This window comes from Crinia signifera, chromosome 5, assembly GCF_055691185.1.
Source record: "Crinia signifera chromosome 5, ASM5569118v1, whole genome shotgun sequence".
Taxonomy (NCBI): domain Eukaryota; kingdom Metazoa; phylum Chordata; class Amphibia; order Anura; family Myobatrachidae; genus Crinia; species Crinia signifera.
Genome location: NC_139221.1, coordinates 14468318 through 14483964, shown reverse-complemented (window position 1 = coordinate 14483964; position 15647 = coordinate 14468318). Strand labels below are relative to the sequence as shown.

At 46.5% G+C, this 15647-nt stretch overlaps 1 protein-coding gene across 1 annotated transcript in view; it reads left to right on the top strand.

Moving 5' to 3' along the window:
• Window positions 1-15228, top strand: part of TMEM74 (transmembrane protein 74) — a 39985-nt gene extending 24757 nt beyond the window's left edge. Inside the window, exon 2 of the mRNA XM_083186699.1 lies at window positions 11895-15228. Coding sequence (XP_083042825.1) covers window positions 11944-12759 — 816 coding nt within the window. The 5' untranslated portion in view covers window positions 11895-11943 and the 3' untranslated portion in view covers window positions 12760-15228. The remainder of the gene's footprint in view (window positions 1-11894) is intronic.
• The last annotated feature ends 419 nt before the right edge of the window (window positions 15229-15647 follow it).

The window sequence follows — 15647 nt, the reverse complement described above, 5'->3', positions numbered from 1 at the left end:
ATCTGCATAAGAATCGGAACGTCAGTGTTTTCCAGGAAAAGTATAATGCAGCATTTCAAATGCAGATACATTCTCACACGGAATATAGGCATGCTGCATATCATACTCAGCAAAAGCAGCTTGTGTATCCTATTCTCTCTATTTTGTAAATAAGTTGCTATATAATGGAAAAAGTCACAAAAAAGATGCCCAGCATTACAGAGGCATGCCATGGCAGAAATGCTGTTTAACATGAAAGGAAGCTGGATGTATGTGGACACATCTATAAACACTTTGCTAGAGAAGTAGGTGGGGTGCTGGAGTCAGGGGCATCTCCCAGTGCAGCATAGATAATGACCACCTGTCGGAGGCAAATGCCGGTAAAGAAGAGTCATGGCCTCAGACTGCCATTCTATCACTCCAGGTTTCACGAAAATGCGGGCTGTACCAGGAGAGTAGTGTGAGTGCATTGCCAGCTCCTACAGAGTGACAGGAGCCAGCTGCTGCATGTAATGGTGTCACTCCTTGGCGGGTGATGCCACTGGCTGGAGTTGACCTGGTCTTTCGGAAGCCCAGTAGAATCTTCGAGTCTTCTGGAAATTCTGAGCGAGTTGGTAAATGTGATTTTATATTTACCACCTCCTGTCATCGAGAAGTCAGCAGTACGTGGAGAGTGTCTGGGGGCTGTCCAAAATATCCAGGAATGCTGGGCACACCTCGTAGTGACGAAAAGGGGGATGTACCCTGAGGCCATGATCCTTTTCACCTGAAGCCATGAATGATCTCTATTTGCTACATCAGGTGTCAATAGTAACAGTGTTGCCACTGATGTCAAGAGTTCCCTTGTGCATCCTTAAAGGAGAGCCTAGCCTTCAAGGTAGTAGGCGTAGCCACCATTTGCATCACCATGGCGGCCTAACCTTGAGGTTAGCCCAACACACCCGTTTGAATCACTCTGGTAGCGCACCCAGCAACCAAATAAATAATTGGCTGCCTCCTCTCACTGACAGGAGCTGAATGCTGCAAGATAATATCACCATGCAGCATCAGACTCCTGTCACTGTGGAGGAGCCGGCATTTTAGTATTACCCAGGGTGACACCTGGGTGCGGCTCACACCCCCCTCGGGATACCTCTGGGCTTCACAGTCAAAGTCATGCCTAGTGTTTTTAAAATGGTACTCAGCTCTGCTCCCGCTTCCCTCCAACCACATTCTGTACCCACCTGTGGCTGTTGAACGTGACACCAGTTCCGTGGGACCCATCAAGTACGGCTCTGCTGCTCCTGTGAGGTTCGCCAAGCCCAGAGCCTACAAATTTTACAAGGGAATGAGCTCTTTAAAGCAATAACTTAATTAGCATGGGCAATTAATACACATCTGATGTCCACTGGCTGCACACTTCTCTGTATCTTCCACGAGCCAAAAATAAACTGTGTCTCATCTGTCTGCCAGGAGCCATGTCCTCCTCACTCTTAAACATCTTACGCTTACAGGATGCCATCAAGGGCTCTAAATACAGAACAATGCATAAATAATGAGCCATCCGCCTAGCAACCTGAGAAGGCTTCTACGCTGCCAGCCAATAATATCTGCATCTCATTTCACGCTTTGGTCCGTTATGTGGGACGTTTCTTCAGCTACTGGCATAAAGAAAATAAATCCTTCTACGCCAAAGTTCATTTCCTTAGCGAAGCGTTCTTCAAATAAATAAGAATTTCTGGATTATATTATTAGGGCTGTAGGGCCGATTCAGACCTGCTGGCACAGGTCTGAATTTGGGAACGTCCCCGATGGTGGAGGAGTACGCGTGCGCATAGGTGTTAGTGCGCATGTGCAGGCCCCCACAGCGAGCGGCTTTGGCGATATTTTCATACGCCTGGGCGTTCACTGCCTGATTGACAGGCAGGGGGCGTTCTGGGGTGGAACGCTGGGTAGACTCTGTGGAAGGCAGGCATTCCCCTGCCTGCTTGGGGCGGGCCTAATGATGTCACATGACATCAGTGCTCGCCAGGGGTTGAAGTGAGGGGGAACGGGGTGGAACTGAGTGGCGGCGTCTGGGGGACTCGCAAGGCTGCGGATTCAACCAGAATAAGTCCCTTAGTGCCACTTACACACTGATATAGCCGTGCCATCATTTTGTTTGGCGACAACGGAATCACAGATTGCGTTTCATTTTCTTATCAAAAAAAGTTGGAGACTAATTAAAAAAAAAAAAAACATCTTTCTTTCTCGGCGTCTTCATTAACCTCTCTTCCTATTTAAATGCCTGATGATGTATTTTAAATTCCTGGCACTAGATTAATTGAAATAGGTACTTTTCCCTCGTTAACGATGCGTGCGAGTGTCAGCTATGTGCTTTATGTAGGGAAGGAGCACTTTCTGTAATTAAACCCATAAAAACATTGATTAAAACAGTCTGTGCTTTCTCAGTGATTAAATTGTTCGGAGCGGCTTTTTCCTTTCTTTGCTGCGTGTATCTCAGGCTTGTATTAAAAAGACTTGGCCCATTTTTTTTTTATAACCTTGTCAAGGAAAAAAGTAGATAATAAAGTTTCAATGACAGGTGTTAAATCATCATAGGACATTGTATGCCTTGGAGAGGTAGTAAAATGTATCTCTCAATTTTGTATTCCTGAGTTATAAAGCAGATTTAATGGGATTCGGAGTCTTCTGGGCATTGAATTCCTTCCTGTCCCCGATGATCGGGGTTTGGGTATGTGCTCCCTTCTCGGCTGCCCACTCTAGGATGGCCGAGAAGTGGGCGGAAGCAGGATTACAAGTAGAGAACAACTTATTTATACGAATGACGTAACAGCTACGGTTTGACTTTTGCACGTTAAATCTATTCGTAAAAACATATACTTTTATGATCTAAGAAAGAAAATTCCAGTGTGGGCCTTGCATTGTAATGTAGCACATTTCTACAGGCGTGCTGGGTATTCCGTCGGCATGCAGAGATGTGACATCAGGAACGTGCTAACGAGCAGAGGTGTGATGTTCTGGGTGGGAGAATGGGATAACACTCATTTGTCTGCTATTTATATATTCCCTGCTAATTATGTTATTCTCACCTTCCATTTACTCTTGTATTTTATAACCGTCCTCCTAACTCCAAGTTCTTACATTTAAAATGTAGGCTAAGTTCAGAAACTACACATCCCAGCATGCCTTGCTATAGTTTTAGCATTCCCTAATAGCAAAACTGTGGCAAGGCATGATGGGACTTGTAGTTTCACAACAGCTGGAGGGCCATAGTTTGGACATGCTTGGTTTAGGCTGTGGGGAAGGTGGGATAGGGTTAATAATGTTTATTCTAGCACCCTGCATCTTTGAACACTGCCGTTCCTCTTCCCTGCCTAGGGTGTTGCTCTCTGTTGAGCACACTTTTAGCACAGTGTGGTCTGTATTTCAGCGCTGATAGCAATATCCTAAGCAGGGAAGAGGAATTGCACATGATTTTCTAAAAGATGCAGGGTGCTAGAATGAACACTAGCTAAGGTACTTGGGTTAGGCTGTGAGGCAGAGGGATTAGGTGTTAGGCTGCAGGCAGGGCCGGCAACAGAAATCTTGGGGCCCTGTACAATGATATTTCTGGGGCCCCCCCACCTAATCCCAAATCCACACAACACTCTTCTGCATGAGCCTCATTTAACCTTTCGCTGCTCCAGATCCTGCTTTCAGGTGCGGACTTCTCTCATTCTCAGTCCTGCTGGCTTGGCTCCTGGCTGCTGCTTCCTGCTGGCTCCTGCTGCTGATGGCCTGTCACTTTCACAAAAGAATGCTGAGCACTACGAGCAGGCAGGGCAGGTCTTTCACATAGGGAGTTATTCTAGTCCATTCTTTCTGACAAAATCCTTCTTAGATGGACAAAACCATGTGCACTGCGGGTGGGGCAGATGTAACTTGTGCAGAGAGAAGTAGATTTGGGTGGGGTTTTTCTTCAAAGTGAGATCTATATTGAAGTGTAAAATTATGCAGTCAGTATTTTCCCTGCACAGAAACAAAATAACTCACCCAAATCTAATTCTCTCTGCACATGTTACATCTGCCCCCCTGCAGTGCACATGGTTTTGTCCATCTAAGAAGGATTTTGTCAGAAAGAATGAACTAGAATAAACCCCATAGTTCGGAATGCGCAGTAAAAGTACAGGAGCCAGAGACTGAGGCCACAGCACCAGTGGCGGGTACGGCTGTGCACCTGCGGCCCCAGGCCGTGCGCACACACAGAGTAGATGGCTCTGCGCGCCAAGTGGCAGGGCGTACACACAGTAGACAGCAGTGGCACACAGTGAGTCAGTCAGACACAGCCAAAAACAGATTGTGCACAGTAGACGGCCAGGCCGCAAGGGTCACTGACAGGCCAGCTAGTACAGGCATTGGCCGTGCCGGGGTATGGAACTCTGGGGCCCTTCAGATTTCTGGGGCCCGTCCCCAGAGGGGGGAGGGTGAAAGGTAAATATACCCCCCATGTGCACAAGACCATTTTTTATTTGGATTTGCATTTAAAAAAAAAAATCATTCACTATTGAACGTGCTGGACTGTGCGCCAGGACTCACTCGGCCCTGTGCTACCGACGCCCGGGAAATGCCCGCGTTTTCTAGGAAACACCCAGAATACACCGGCGGCACGCCCCCAAATAACAGCAGGGTGTCAGTTCCCCTGCTGCGAGTATAAAGCGAAGGCTAGCTGTCACTCGCTGCCTTTGGACGGCTGTCTCGCGCATGTGCACAGCGTACCATGCGCATAAGTCTGAATCAGGCCCTTAGGCTCTAACGGCTGTTCATTGGCTGCACAGACTGGATACAGCGGTAGTGGCGTAGATGCCATATAAACTTGCAGATGAGGGCAAACTCATGTCGCGAACACGTCCTAAACCGCTCCCCCTATTCACTTCTGCAGTAGGGATGGTTACCATCAATGGCAAATATGCAACCGACAATCGATAGTGTATTTCTATTCAATGGATGACCATCAATGTTTTTTACATATCGATGGTCATCCATTTTCTTTGATTGATTGGCCTGTGGGCCAATCAAAATGTGGGGGCGGGGCTTCGCGGGTGTCGGGGGCAGAGCTATGTTCCGTGTCCCGGCTCCTTGGTGAAAAAGCAAAAACAAAACTATTCGTTTAAGTTGACATCGATGGTGGGAAACCATCTGGTTCTCCCCCATCGATGGCAAAACTATTCGACATCAGCCATGAACCACCGATGATTTCTAATCATCGATGGTCGATGGCCGATGGCCATCCCTATTCTGCAGGAGTTGTATAAATCCAGCTCCCGGCTGCAGCGCGCAGGGTCCCGCCCACATTACATTTGTGTTGCTATACAGCATAGCGCTCGCAATGCTGATGGTAGCCCCCTGGCTGCGCAGCCGGACTGCAAAGCCAGATGCCGGGCCATCGTGTTTAGGGTCACAGTGGCTGCTGATGATGTCACAAAGCTGCTGCAGCCCATCCTACTAACGGCCCGGAAACGCTTGCGTTGTCCAGTCTGCACCCCCGTAATGCTGGTCTACCCCCGGAGATTCTCCACGCACTACCTGCTTCTCCTAATATTGCTGTGCCCCCGTGCGCCTCTCAAAAGGAACGTGGATCATTAAGTCGACCAAACTAAGGTTGACATGCAGTAGGTCGACACCTGAGAAAAGGTTGCCATGGCTTTACGGTGACAGGGTCATTTGGTCGACTCAAGCATTAGGTAGACATTGGGAAGGTCGACATGGGGTTTTTCACTTTTTTTTTTCCTGAATGTCAACACACTCGACATAGACACCGAAAAAGTGTACTGCTTCCCCTCGCATTGCCCGCTGCGCTCACCATGCTCACGGCTCGGTGCACACGACGCACTATTATATTCTCCCTCCGTGTCCTAGTGGATGGTAACGAGGACTGTCGGCGCGTCTGTTAAAGAAAAAGTGAAAAACCTATGTTGATCTTTTGACTGTCGACCTTCCCAATATCAACCTAATGCTCGTGTCAACCTCATGACCAGGTCGACAGTGTGGTCCACGCCCCCTGCATTTCCTCAGTGATGCCACGGAGTTATTCGTTCAGATGTCCACCCATCGGTTCAGATCACTAGTGGTCTACTGTACCTCCGGCACCTGTCAGACCACTTTGAATATTGGGTCGGCCCTTAAGCTCTGAGTGCACTTTATTCTCCCAAGTGTTTACTCTTCAGTCTTCTCCATGACTCCTTGTCATTACTGCTCTCATTATGGCTCAGACTGGTCCGAGCTCTGCCGGGGGAACATCCAGTGTGAGGTGAACAAACCGCTTTTATGATGCCGGAGAATAAGCCAAGGCTCGTTAATATGGATTTGTGCACCACATGACTTGGCTGGAAAGTGTCCTGTGACAGAGAGAGCTCTGCTGTAGCGGCGTATTCCTGCGCAGGCGTTCTATTGGCTGGCAGCGCAGGGGAGATATAAATAGAACATTACACCACAGCACCGAGACTGAGCTGACAGGGTTGTCCTGCACAAAGACTGGGCTGCATTCCGGCTGCTGTGAGACTACACATCCCAGCATACCCTGCCGCAGTCCTGCAGTTACACTAATGCTAGAACTGTGGCGAGGCTTGCTGGGAGCTGTAGTCCCACAGCCTCTGGAGGACGCCTATCATTGAAATGCAACATGGCAAATGCATCAGAGCAGTAAAGTGAGGCTGAAATATTATTATTGCATTTTCTGTAAAATCTCTATTGATAGAGTTCTGGTTTTATTACGTTAGTACATCGGGCCTGTGTCAGACGGCGGATGAACAACTGCGCATGCATACAGATCATAGAGCGCATGTACGAGGCCAGACGCCGATACAATTCAGCTTCTTTGTTGATCACTAGTTGATTGACAGGAAGATGGCATTTGGGGGTAGTGTCCAGCCTTTTGTTGGAGTGTCAGGGGAAATGCAGGTGCGCACAGGCGTGTTCAGGGAGGGTCTGTGATGTCAGCTCCGCCCTCCATCAGCCTGTTTCTATCACAGCCGAGGATTAAGTCCTGGTCTACACACACACTGCACACACTGGGAATTATTACATGGTGAGCGGCTGTTATCTGGGAGTGTCAGGTAATACGCAGGCGTGGCCAGGTGTGTGAGGGGAAGTCATGTGACGTCAGCTCCGCCCCCGATCAGCCTGATTCTATCACAGCTGCTGAGTAAGTCCTGGGCTATGCACACACTGCACACACTGGGAATTATTACATGGTGAGCGGCTGTTATCTGGGAGTGTCAGGTAATACGCAGGCGTGGCCAGGTGTGTGAGGGGAAGTCATGTGACATCAGCTCCGCCCACGATCAGCCTGATTCTATCACAGCCGCTGAGTAAGTCCTGGGCTACGCACAGACTGCACACACTGGGAATCATTACATGGTGAGCGGCTGTTATCTGGGAGTGTCAGGAAATACGCAGGTGTGGCCAGGTGTGTGAGGGGAAGTCATGTGACATCAGCTCCGCCCCCGATCAGCCTGATCTATCACAGCTGCTTAGTAAGTCCTGGGCTACGCACACACTGCACACACTGGGGAATCATTACATGGTGAGCGGCTGTTATCTGGGAGTGTCAGGTAATACACAGGTGTGGCCAGGTGTGTGAGGGGAAGTCATGTGACATCAGCTCTGCCCCCGATCAGCCTGATTCTATCACAGCCACTGAGTAAGTCCTGGGCTACACACACACTGCACACACTGGGGAATCATTACATGGTGAGCGGCTGTTATCTGGGAGTGTCAGGTAATACGCAGACGTGGCCAGGTGTGTGAGGGGAAGTCATGTGACATCAGCTCCGCCCTCCATCAGCCTGTTTCTATCGCAGCCGAGGATTAAGTCCTGGGCTACACACAGACTGCACACGGGGAAAATCAATCGAGTGGATTTGCAGCTATTTGCAGATGGAAAACGCAGGTGCATCACGGCTGTTGTGAAAGGGTGTTATATCTGCAAGCAAATACATGCGACGCTACTGCTGTGTCCAGACTTAGTTGCCATAGGTCAACCCTTAGCCCCGATGTTCCTCGTTTTTGCGTATAGGCTTAGAATCTGTACGCATTTGGGAATGAGCGTGTGATGACTCAGGTTGGCGGGTTATGATTCCAGGGCGGCAGAAGCACTTGCTGACATTAGCAGCACCGTAGCCTAGACTTGCATTAGGACCCTATTTTGCGCTTTTCATGGGGAAAAAAACTCATCGTATCACAATCCACAAGTGAACTATTATTTTTTACTTACTTTTTTTTACTGTCTTGTGATTGAAATATATAATATAAATGATCAACATCTCCACAATGCGCACTTTGAGTAAAAGTAATAGCAAGCAGTCTTAAGTGAGACAGCAACAACTGTAGGAGGGCAGGACTACTTTACCAGACGTCCTATCATTGCAAAGGGTTTCCGGTAGATTGGTCTACAGTGTGGTATCCGGTAGATAGGTCTACAGTGTGGTATCCGGTAGATAGGTCTACACTGTGGTATCCGGTAGATAGGCCTACAGTGTGGTATCCGGTAGATAGGCCTACAGTGTGGTATCCGGTAGATAGGTCTACAGTGTGGTATCCGGTAGATAGGTCTACAGTGTGGTATCCGGTAGATAGGTCTACAGTGTGGTATCCGGTAGATAGGTCTACAGTGTGGTATCCGGTAGATAGGTCTACAGTGTGGTATCAGGTAGATAGGCCTGCACTGTGGTATCCGGTTGATAGATCTACATTGTGGTATCCGGTAGATAGGCCTACAGTGTGATATCCGGTAGATAGGCCTACACTGTGGTATCCGGTTGATAGATCTACTGTGTTGTATCCAGTAGATAGGCCTACAGTGTGGTATCCGGTAGATAGGTCTACAGTGTGGTATCCGGTTGATAGATCTACAGTGTCGTATCCGGTAGATAGGCCTACAGTGTGGTATCCGGTAGATAGGTCTACAGTGTGGTATCCGGTAGATAGGCCTACAGTGTGGTATCCGGTAGATAGGTCTACAGTACTGGATCTGGTAGATAGGCCTACAGTGTGGTATCCGGTAGATAGGCCTACAGTGTGGTATCCAGTAGATAGGTCTACAGTGTGGTATCCGGTAGATAGGCCTACAGTGTGGTATCCGGTAGATAGGTCTACAGTGTGGTATCCGGTAGATAGGTCTACAGTGTGGTATCCGGTAGATAGGCCTACAGTGTGGTATCCGGTAGATAGGTCTACAGTGTGGTATCCGGTAGATAGGCCTACAGTGTGGTATCCGGTAGATAGGCCCCTACAGTGTGGTATCCGGTAGATAGGCCTACAATGTGGTATCCGGTAGATAGGTCTACAGTGTGGTATCTGGTAGATAGGTCTACAGTGTGGTATCCGGTAGATAGGCCTACAGTGTGGTATCCGGTTGATAGATCTACAGTGTCGTATCCGGTAGATAGGCCTACAGTGTGGTATCCGGTAGATAGGTCTACAGTGCTGGATCCGGTAGATAGGTCTACAGTGTGTTATCTGGTAGATAGGCCTACAGTGTGGTATCCGGTAGATAGGCCTACAGTGTGGTATCCGATAGATAGGTCTACAGTGTGTTATCCGGTAGATAGGCCTACACTGTGGTATCCGGTTGATAGATCTACAGTGTGGTATCCGGTAGATAGGCCTACAGTGTGGTATCCGGTAGATAGGTCTACAGTGCTGGATCCGGTAGATAGGTCTACAGTGTGTTATCCGGTAGATAGGCCTACAGTGTGGTATCCGGTAGATAGGCCTACAGTGTGGTATCCGGTAGATAGGCCTACACTGTGGTATCCGGTAGATAGGCCTACAGTGTGGTATCCGGTAGATAGGCCTACAGTGTGGTATCCGGTAGATAGGCCTACAGTGTGGTATCCGGTAGATAGGCCTACAGTGTGGTATTCGGTTGATAGATCTTCAGTGTGGTATCCGGTTGATAGATCTTCAGTGTGGTATCCGGTAGATAGGCCTACAGTGTGGTATCCGGTAGATAGGCCTACAGTGTGGTATCCGGTAGATAGGCCTACAGTGTGGTATCTGGTAGATAGGCCTACAGTGTGATATCCGGTAGATAGGCCTACAGTGTGGTATCCGGTAGATAGGTCTACAGTGTGGTATCCGGTTGATAGATCTACAGTGTGGTATCCAGTTGATAGACGTCACCCGAAAGCGACCGGCGGCCAAATTAACTGTGGGCAGCCAGGAGTCGGTGGCTGCGGCCACGGGCACTAAGCACTGTGGTAGCGCGGTCCGAGTCCCGCGGCCCAGCCAGGGAAAAAGCGGTGACCCAGACAGGGAAAAAGTGGCCTAATCAGTACCGGCCCGCAGTGAAATGACCGGGTTTCCCAGTGGGCCAATCTGCCTCTGGACGCATCACAGGCAAAATTTGGTGTTTGGCACACCACACTCTATATACTGTAGCTACATAGTTACATAGTAGTTAAGGCTGAATAAAGACTTACGTCCATCGAGTTCAACCTTGGTTTTAGCCAGTATGATCTATTAGCTTCATCCCTTTTTATATGTTGCGTATTCTGATATCTTTAAAGACAGATTAAGATTCTTGTTTGTACCCCTGGATGTTTTTAACCAATAGATGTTTGTCCAACCTTATTTTAAACGTATTTATTGTGTCTGCCGACACCACCTCACCATTTCATTTATTTATAATTTGCGATATAAAAGACGACTACCTTATACACAATGCAATAGTGTAATTACTATCCTATTCCTTCACATTATTTCACAATTTCCGTTGTTTATTACGCTAGAGAAACTGCATATTTTCTTTTACATATTTAAGCTCTGAAATGTTTATTTTCTCCAATTAACCGGAAGCTTTATAAAGCCAAAGTTGTTCTTCATAAGCCTTCAACGTGAAGTCGGTTCAGCCAAGCCAATCTGCTCACACATTTTGTACTATTATGATCGTTCATGTTGTACAGTGACAATCGGACACATACAGTCGCCAGAAAACATGTTCAGGTCACTCAATGGGGTTCAGGTCACACAATGGGGTCAGCATTTGACCTATTTCTTTCACCGTTTTACAGCAAGATGATGAAATGTGATCAGATTTTGATCTTGTTGTATGATCACACTCTTTGAGCCAAATCGAACCAACCCAAATTTCACTGTTTGTGACTCAACCTTATTTATATAACAACACCGACTTTTCTTTTTGTATTTTGCATCACATTTCAGTATACTGTACTGGTAAATCCTGATCGGTCAGCTTTCTAGGTGTTTATCGCATAAAATATCAGAAATACACCCATCTTCCGCATACTTTGCTCATCTCAATAAGGGTGTACATACGATATCCCATTGTTGTGGATGCCAGAAGTCATTAGACCGGCATCCTGATACAGAGGCTCCAGATAGGTGCTCTGGAGCCTAACTTAACTTGCAGCAACATGAATTTAACCTTCCCCACTTGTGCCTAAACCAAGCCCCTGCACCCCTGTGCCTAAACCACCACCACGCCCACTGCCACCCCTTGTAAGTGGCTAACCAGCCTTTCCACCCTGTAGCATAACCTCTCCCCCTCCGCAGCCTAACCCTGGTTCCCCCACTAGTGCCTAAACCTAATGCCCCCTTTCCCGGCCGCACTCATTGCATACTTGCATTCGGAATGCTGGCTGCTGGTATACTTGCGTCAGTATCCTGAAGTTACGGCTTCAGTATTCTGACGGCAATTGGAAGCCGGCATGGATGCAGACCACTTCCCTCAATAAGAAGACCATGGCTTGGTCTTTTGGACTACCCATGACTTGTAACAGCACCTCACACCATGTGGGGGGAAGTAATTGAGGACACATCTGTATTTTAAATGGTTGAAAACAACCTTTATAATAACTAATATAATTTATCTACATCTGTTTTAGAGGCTGTGGAGTCTTACATAAATGTATCATTTCTCTTTCTTTCATTAGACACTTGAAAGGCTTGGACGAAGACTGTGGTGATATGTAGAGGAATTCTATGGCGTGTATGGAGCTTCATCACATCAACGGGCAGCCACAAATACTAGATGAGTGCAACAACGTGGACTGGGGATACAATGTCAAAGACCCAAAGACCTTTTGTTATGAAAATCATTGTTTGGCTCCTGCCTTGTCACCGGATCAGTACGAGTCCATATCTTTAGCAACATCAGATGATGTGCCAGGTCCTAAGCTATCACAAGAAGATTATGGAAAAGATAGTAAAAAGCCTTGTTGCATTGATGAAGTTGAAACCTCTTTTACATATATTGACGAAAACGTCAACATAGAACTTGTGACCCATTCAACTTTCAAGAATGGCCATAGGCACCAACATCACCCCACTGATCGAGAAATCCAACAAGATGGAACTCATGAAGCATCTATAATGTCCGATGATGAAGCTACATCAGAGGCTTCCGGTAAGTCTGTGGATTACGGATTCATCAGTGCCGTGACATTCCTGATCACCGGGATCCTTCTCGTCATAATTTCGTACCTAGTCCCCAGAGACCGGTCCGATCCAAACTCCATCACGGCCCGAGAAATGGAACAAATCGAGAAGAGAAACGCAGTTATCGGTGCGCATTTGGATAGATGTGTGATTGCCGGGCTGTGTCTACTAACTCTTGGCGGTGTTGTCTTGTCAATTTTATTAATGATATCAATGTGGAAAGGGGAACTCTACAGGAGGAAGGCGTTTGCATCTAAGGACTCTGCCAAACTCTATGGCTCGATTAATTTTAACCATTCAAAGTCTGGAGGCAATGAGAATACGTTGGTGCAGGAAGAAACTATTGACATAGTTAATTAACGTTACCAAGTTTTATTTGGTTTTTATAAATTGACTTTACAAGCCGTAAATAATTTGCACTCTGTAGTGGATAAAATTGAACTTGAAGCCAGTATCAGCAAGACTAGTTACTTAGTCAAGTGGCAGCTTTTGTTTTTAATGGGGTCCTAAAATCCTAGGTATTTGTGCCTTCATATGAAACCTCTACTATTAACGGGATTTGTATTTACTATAAAATTGTCGTAAAATCTTCTGTATCAAAAACGACCGAGACACATTTCACAGAAGTCCCCGTTTTCTGCAGGGAGCCCATTGGAATCACTTTATGGCTGATTACTCTGTAAATATCATGGAATATATTCAGGGTTTACATTCAACTGGCTGCATCATATCTTTGGTTTTAATATTTATATTATTTTAACCTTATGAATACAGGTAACTCAAGTTTAAGCAATCTGTGGCTCTCCATATGTTGGTTGGCAATACCTGCTGGGACTATTAAGGTGTGTACACACTATGCGATATTTTAAACAAAATTGCTCATTTTGGCCCTTCTGAGTGCCATTGTAGAAAATATTACCCATTGTATATACTATGAATGATGAACGCTCCCATGGATTGCTAATGACCCACCATCAAACCCCCTCGTCATCTCTACATGCAGCTCAATTCGACTTTATCGTTAACAACTACATGTACGAAACAGGGACCCCATGACGTCACTGAACAATATCGTTAACATTCAGTGCACTATATTGTTTGACTGGGATTTCAAAGGAAATTGTTGACGATATCGCTGCTGGATCAAATCGGCCACTCACCCATAGTTTCACCAAAAGTAGATATGATTGGTTCCTTTTCGACGCTGTGAAGGCGCATGCACACTATACAATTCACTTTTCGAGCGATATCATTAACAATATCGGCAGGGCTCCGGAGCGTATGATATTAAGCATGCGCCCTGAACACTATCGTTAGTGACATCACCCCGCTGAGCATGCAGTAGTTGGTGTTATAGTCCAATTGAGCTCCATGTATGGATGACGGGGGGGTCAACAACCTGTTAGAGCACGCACCGTTAATGATATTGATTGTACTCACTAGACCAATGGTTTACAAACTTTTTTAAATCATGGCACCTTAGAGTGTCAAAATATTTTTTCACACGGCACCCCTAGGTGCAAAGTTTGTTACCGAGAATTTCTGAAAAAAAAATATTCAATGAAATAAGTTGCGCTTATATGCCGTCCTAAGGTCCAGTTATGTGGTGAGGGACAGTATTTACTTCTGTTTATCCGCATATTTTATAATCGAAAGTCACAAGCAGTGATTCTGCCTATTACATTGACCATATATAACTAGAATGTGTTCTGGACCACCAAACCCGAGGCACCACCGCGAGTACTCTGAGGCACCACTGCGAGTACTCTGAGGCACACCAGGGAGCCACGACACACAGTTTGGGAACCACTGCACTAGACGATATTACAAACAATATCGTTCAGAAGGCCAAAAATAAGCATTCTCATTTGTAATATCGCATAGTGTGTACGCACCTTACCGTTTGGAAAATGTCATCTTATTGGTCATCTGAATCTTACGTGTTTTGGATGGCCAATTCATTTACTTAATTTGGAGCTGAACTTGCGCTACATTGAAAAAGAACAGGGTCAAATCCGAACCAGGTATCTCCAAATAGAAGCCACAATGTGCCTGACCTCAGGTTAATTGGACATGAAATACATAAAAATCTACCAAACTTGGAACCAAGCCTCATAATCTCTAGTTATCCATATAGAGCGGCCATATTCCTCTTCTGCCCACTACACTGCAAATATTAAGGGCATTCATTATAATACTAATATCCCATAGTAATGTCATGATGAGCGGGTGCCGGGTGTGGTATAGCGCCCGACAGTCGGGACTCCAACACTGAGGGGCAAGCACAACGAAGCTCCTTGCGGGCTCGTGGCTCACCACAGGTTCTGTTCTCCCTCTATGGGGGTAATGGACCCCCACGAGGGAGAATAGCCCCTGTAAGTCCAGGTCCCAACTGTCCTGCATTTAACAGCCAAGATTCTAAGTCGGTCTACTGACCTTCGGAATCCGGGCTGTTGGGAGGTCATTCGGCACCCACGTGTGCCATATGTATGTATATAGTGCATATGTATACCTTTATCAGGCCAGTTACAGATCTTCTACTCAAATGATGGTAGCTATCAATGCAACACGTATATACAGTATGTGGTATATATACATTTGCAATCTCATGTACACTGTATATATTGTATTTATACCTTGTACTATAGCGCCACTGCCTTTTTGTGCCTCGTTGGTTATGGTTTGTACTTGGTTGTTACAGTGCCTACGTTATGTTACTATACTAATCAGTGGGGCATCCAAAGGGGTGGGAGATGGGGTCTATGTAAGACAGACACATATCCAGGGGGTAAGGGGGTAAAATAAATCTATGTTTGAGCTGCTTTCTTAGTGAGAGGTATTCTGTACTGTGTGACTCATGGCAATGAATGGAATTATACTTGGCGCAAGATAAAGTTCACTTCCCTACAGTATTGTATCTGGTTGTCTTGGATATTAACACATTCTGAGGACTCTTCATTGGATCTTGGTACTGGGCAAAATCCTACAGTGGACATGAAATGCATGACCTAGAGATGGCCATCAACCGCTGACAACTGAAAGCCATTAACGGTCTGTGATCTAATACTTTTACCATCAGTGGGGAAGAACCGGGTGTTTTTCCACCATTGATGACACACAACCAACAATGTTTTATTTTTTGCTTACTAAGTGCTTACCTCTGCTGCCACGCTCTCATTGGTCCACAGTCTACTGAACTGTTAAGCAGTGATGACCTTCGATGGGTGAAACCAACAATGGTTCCCTTC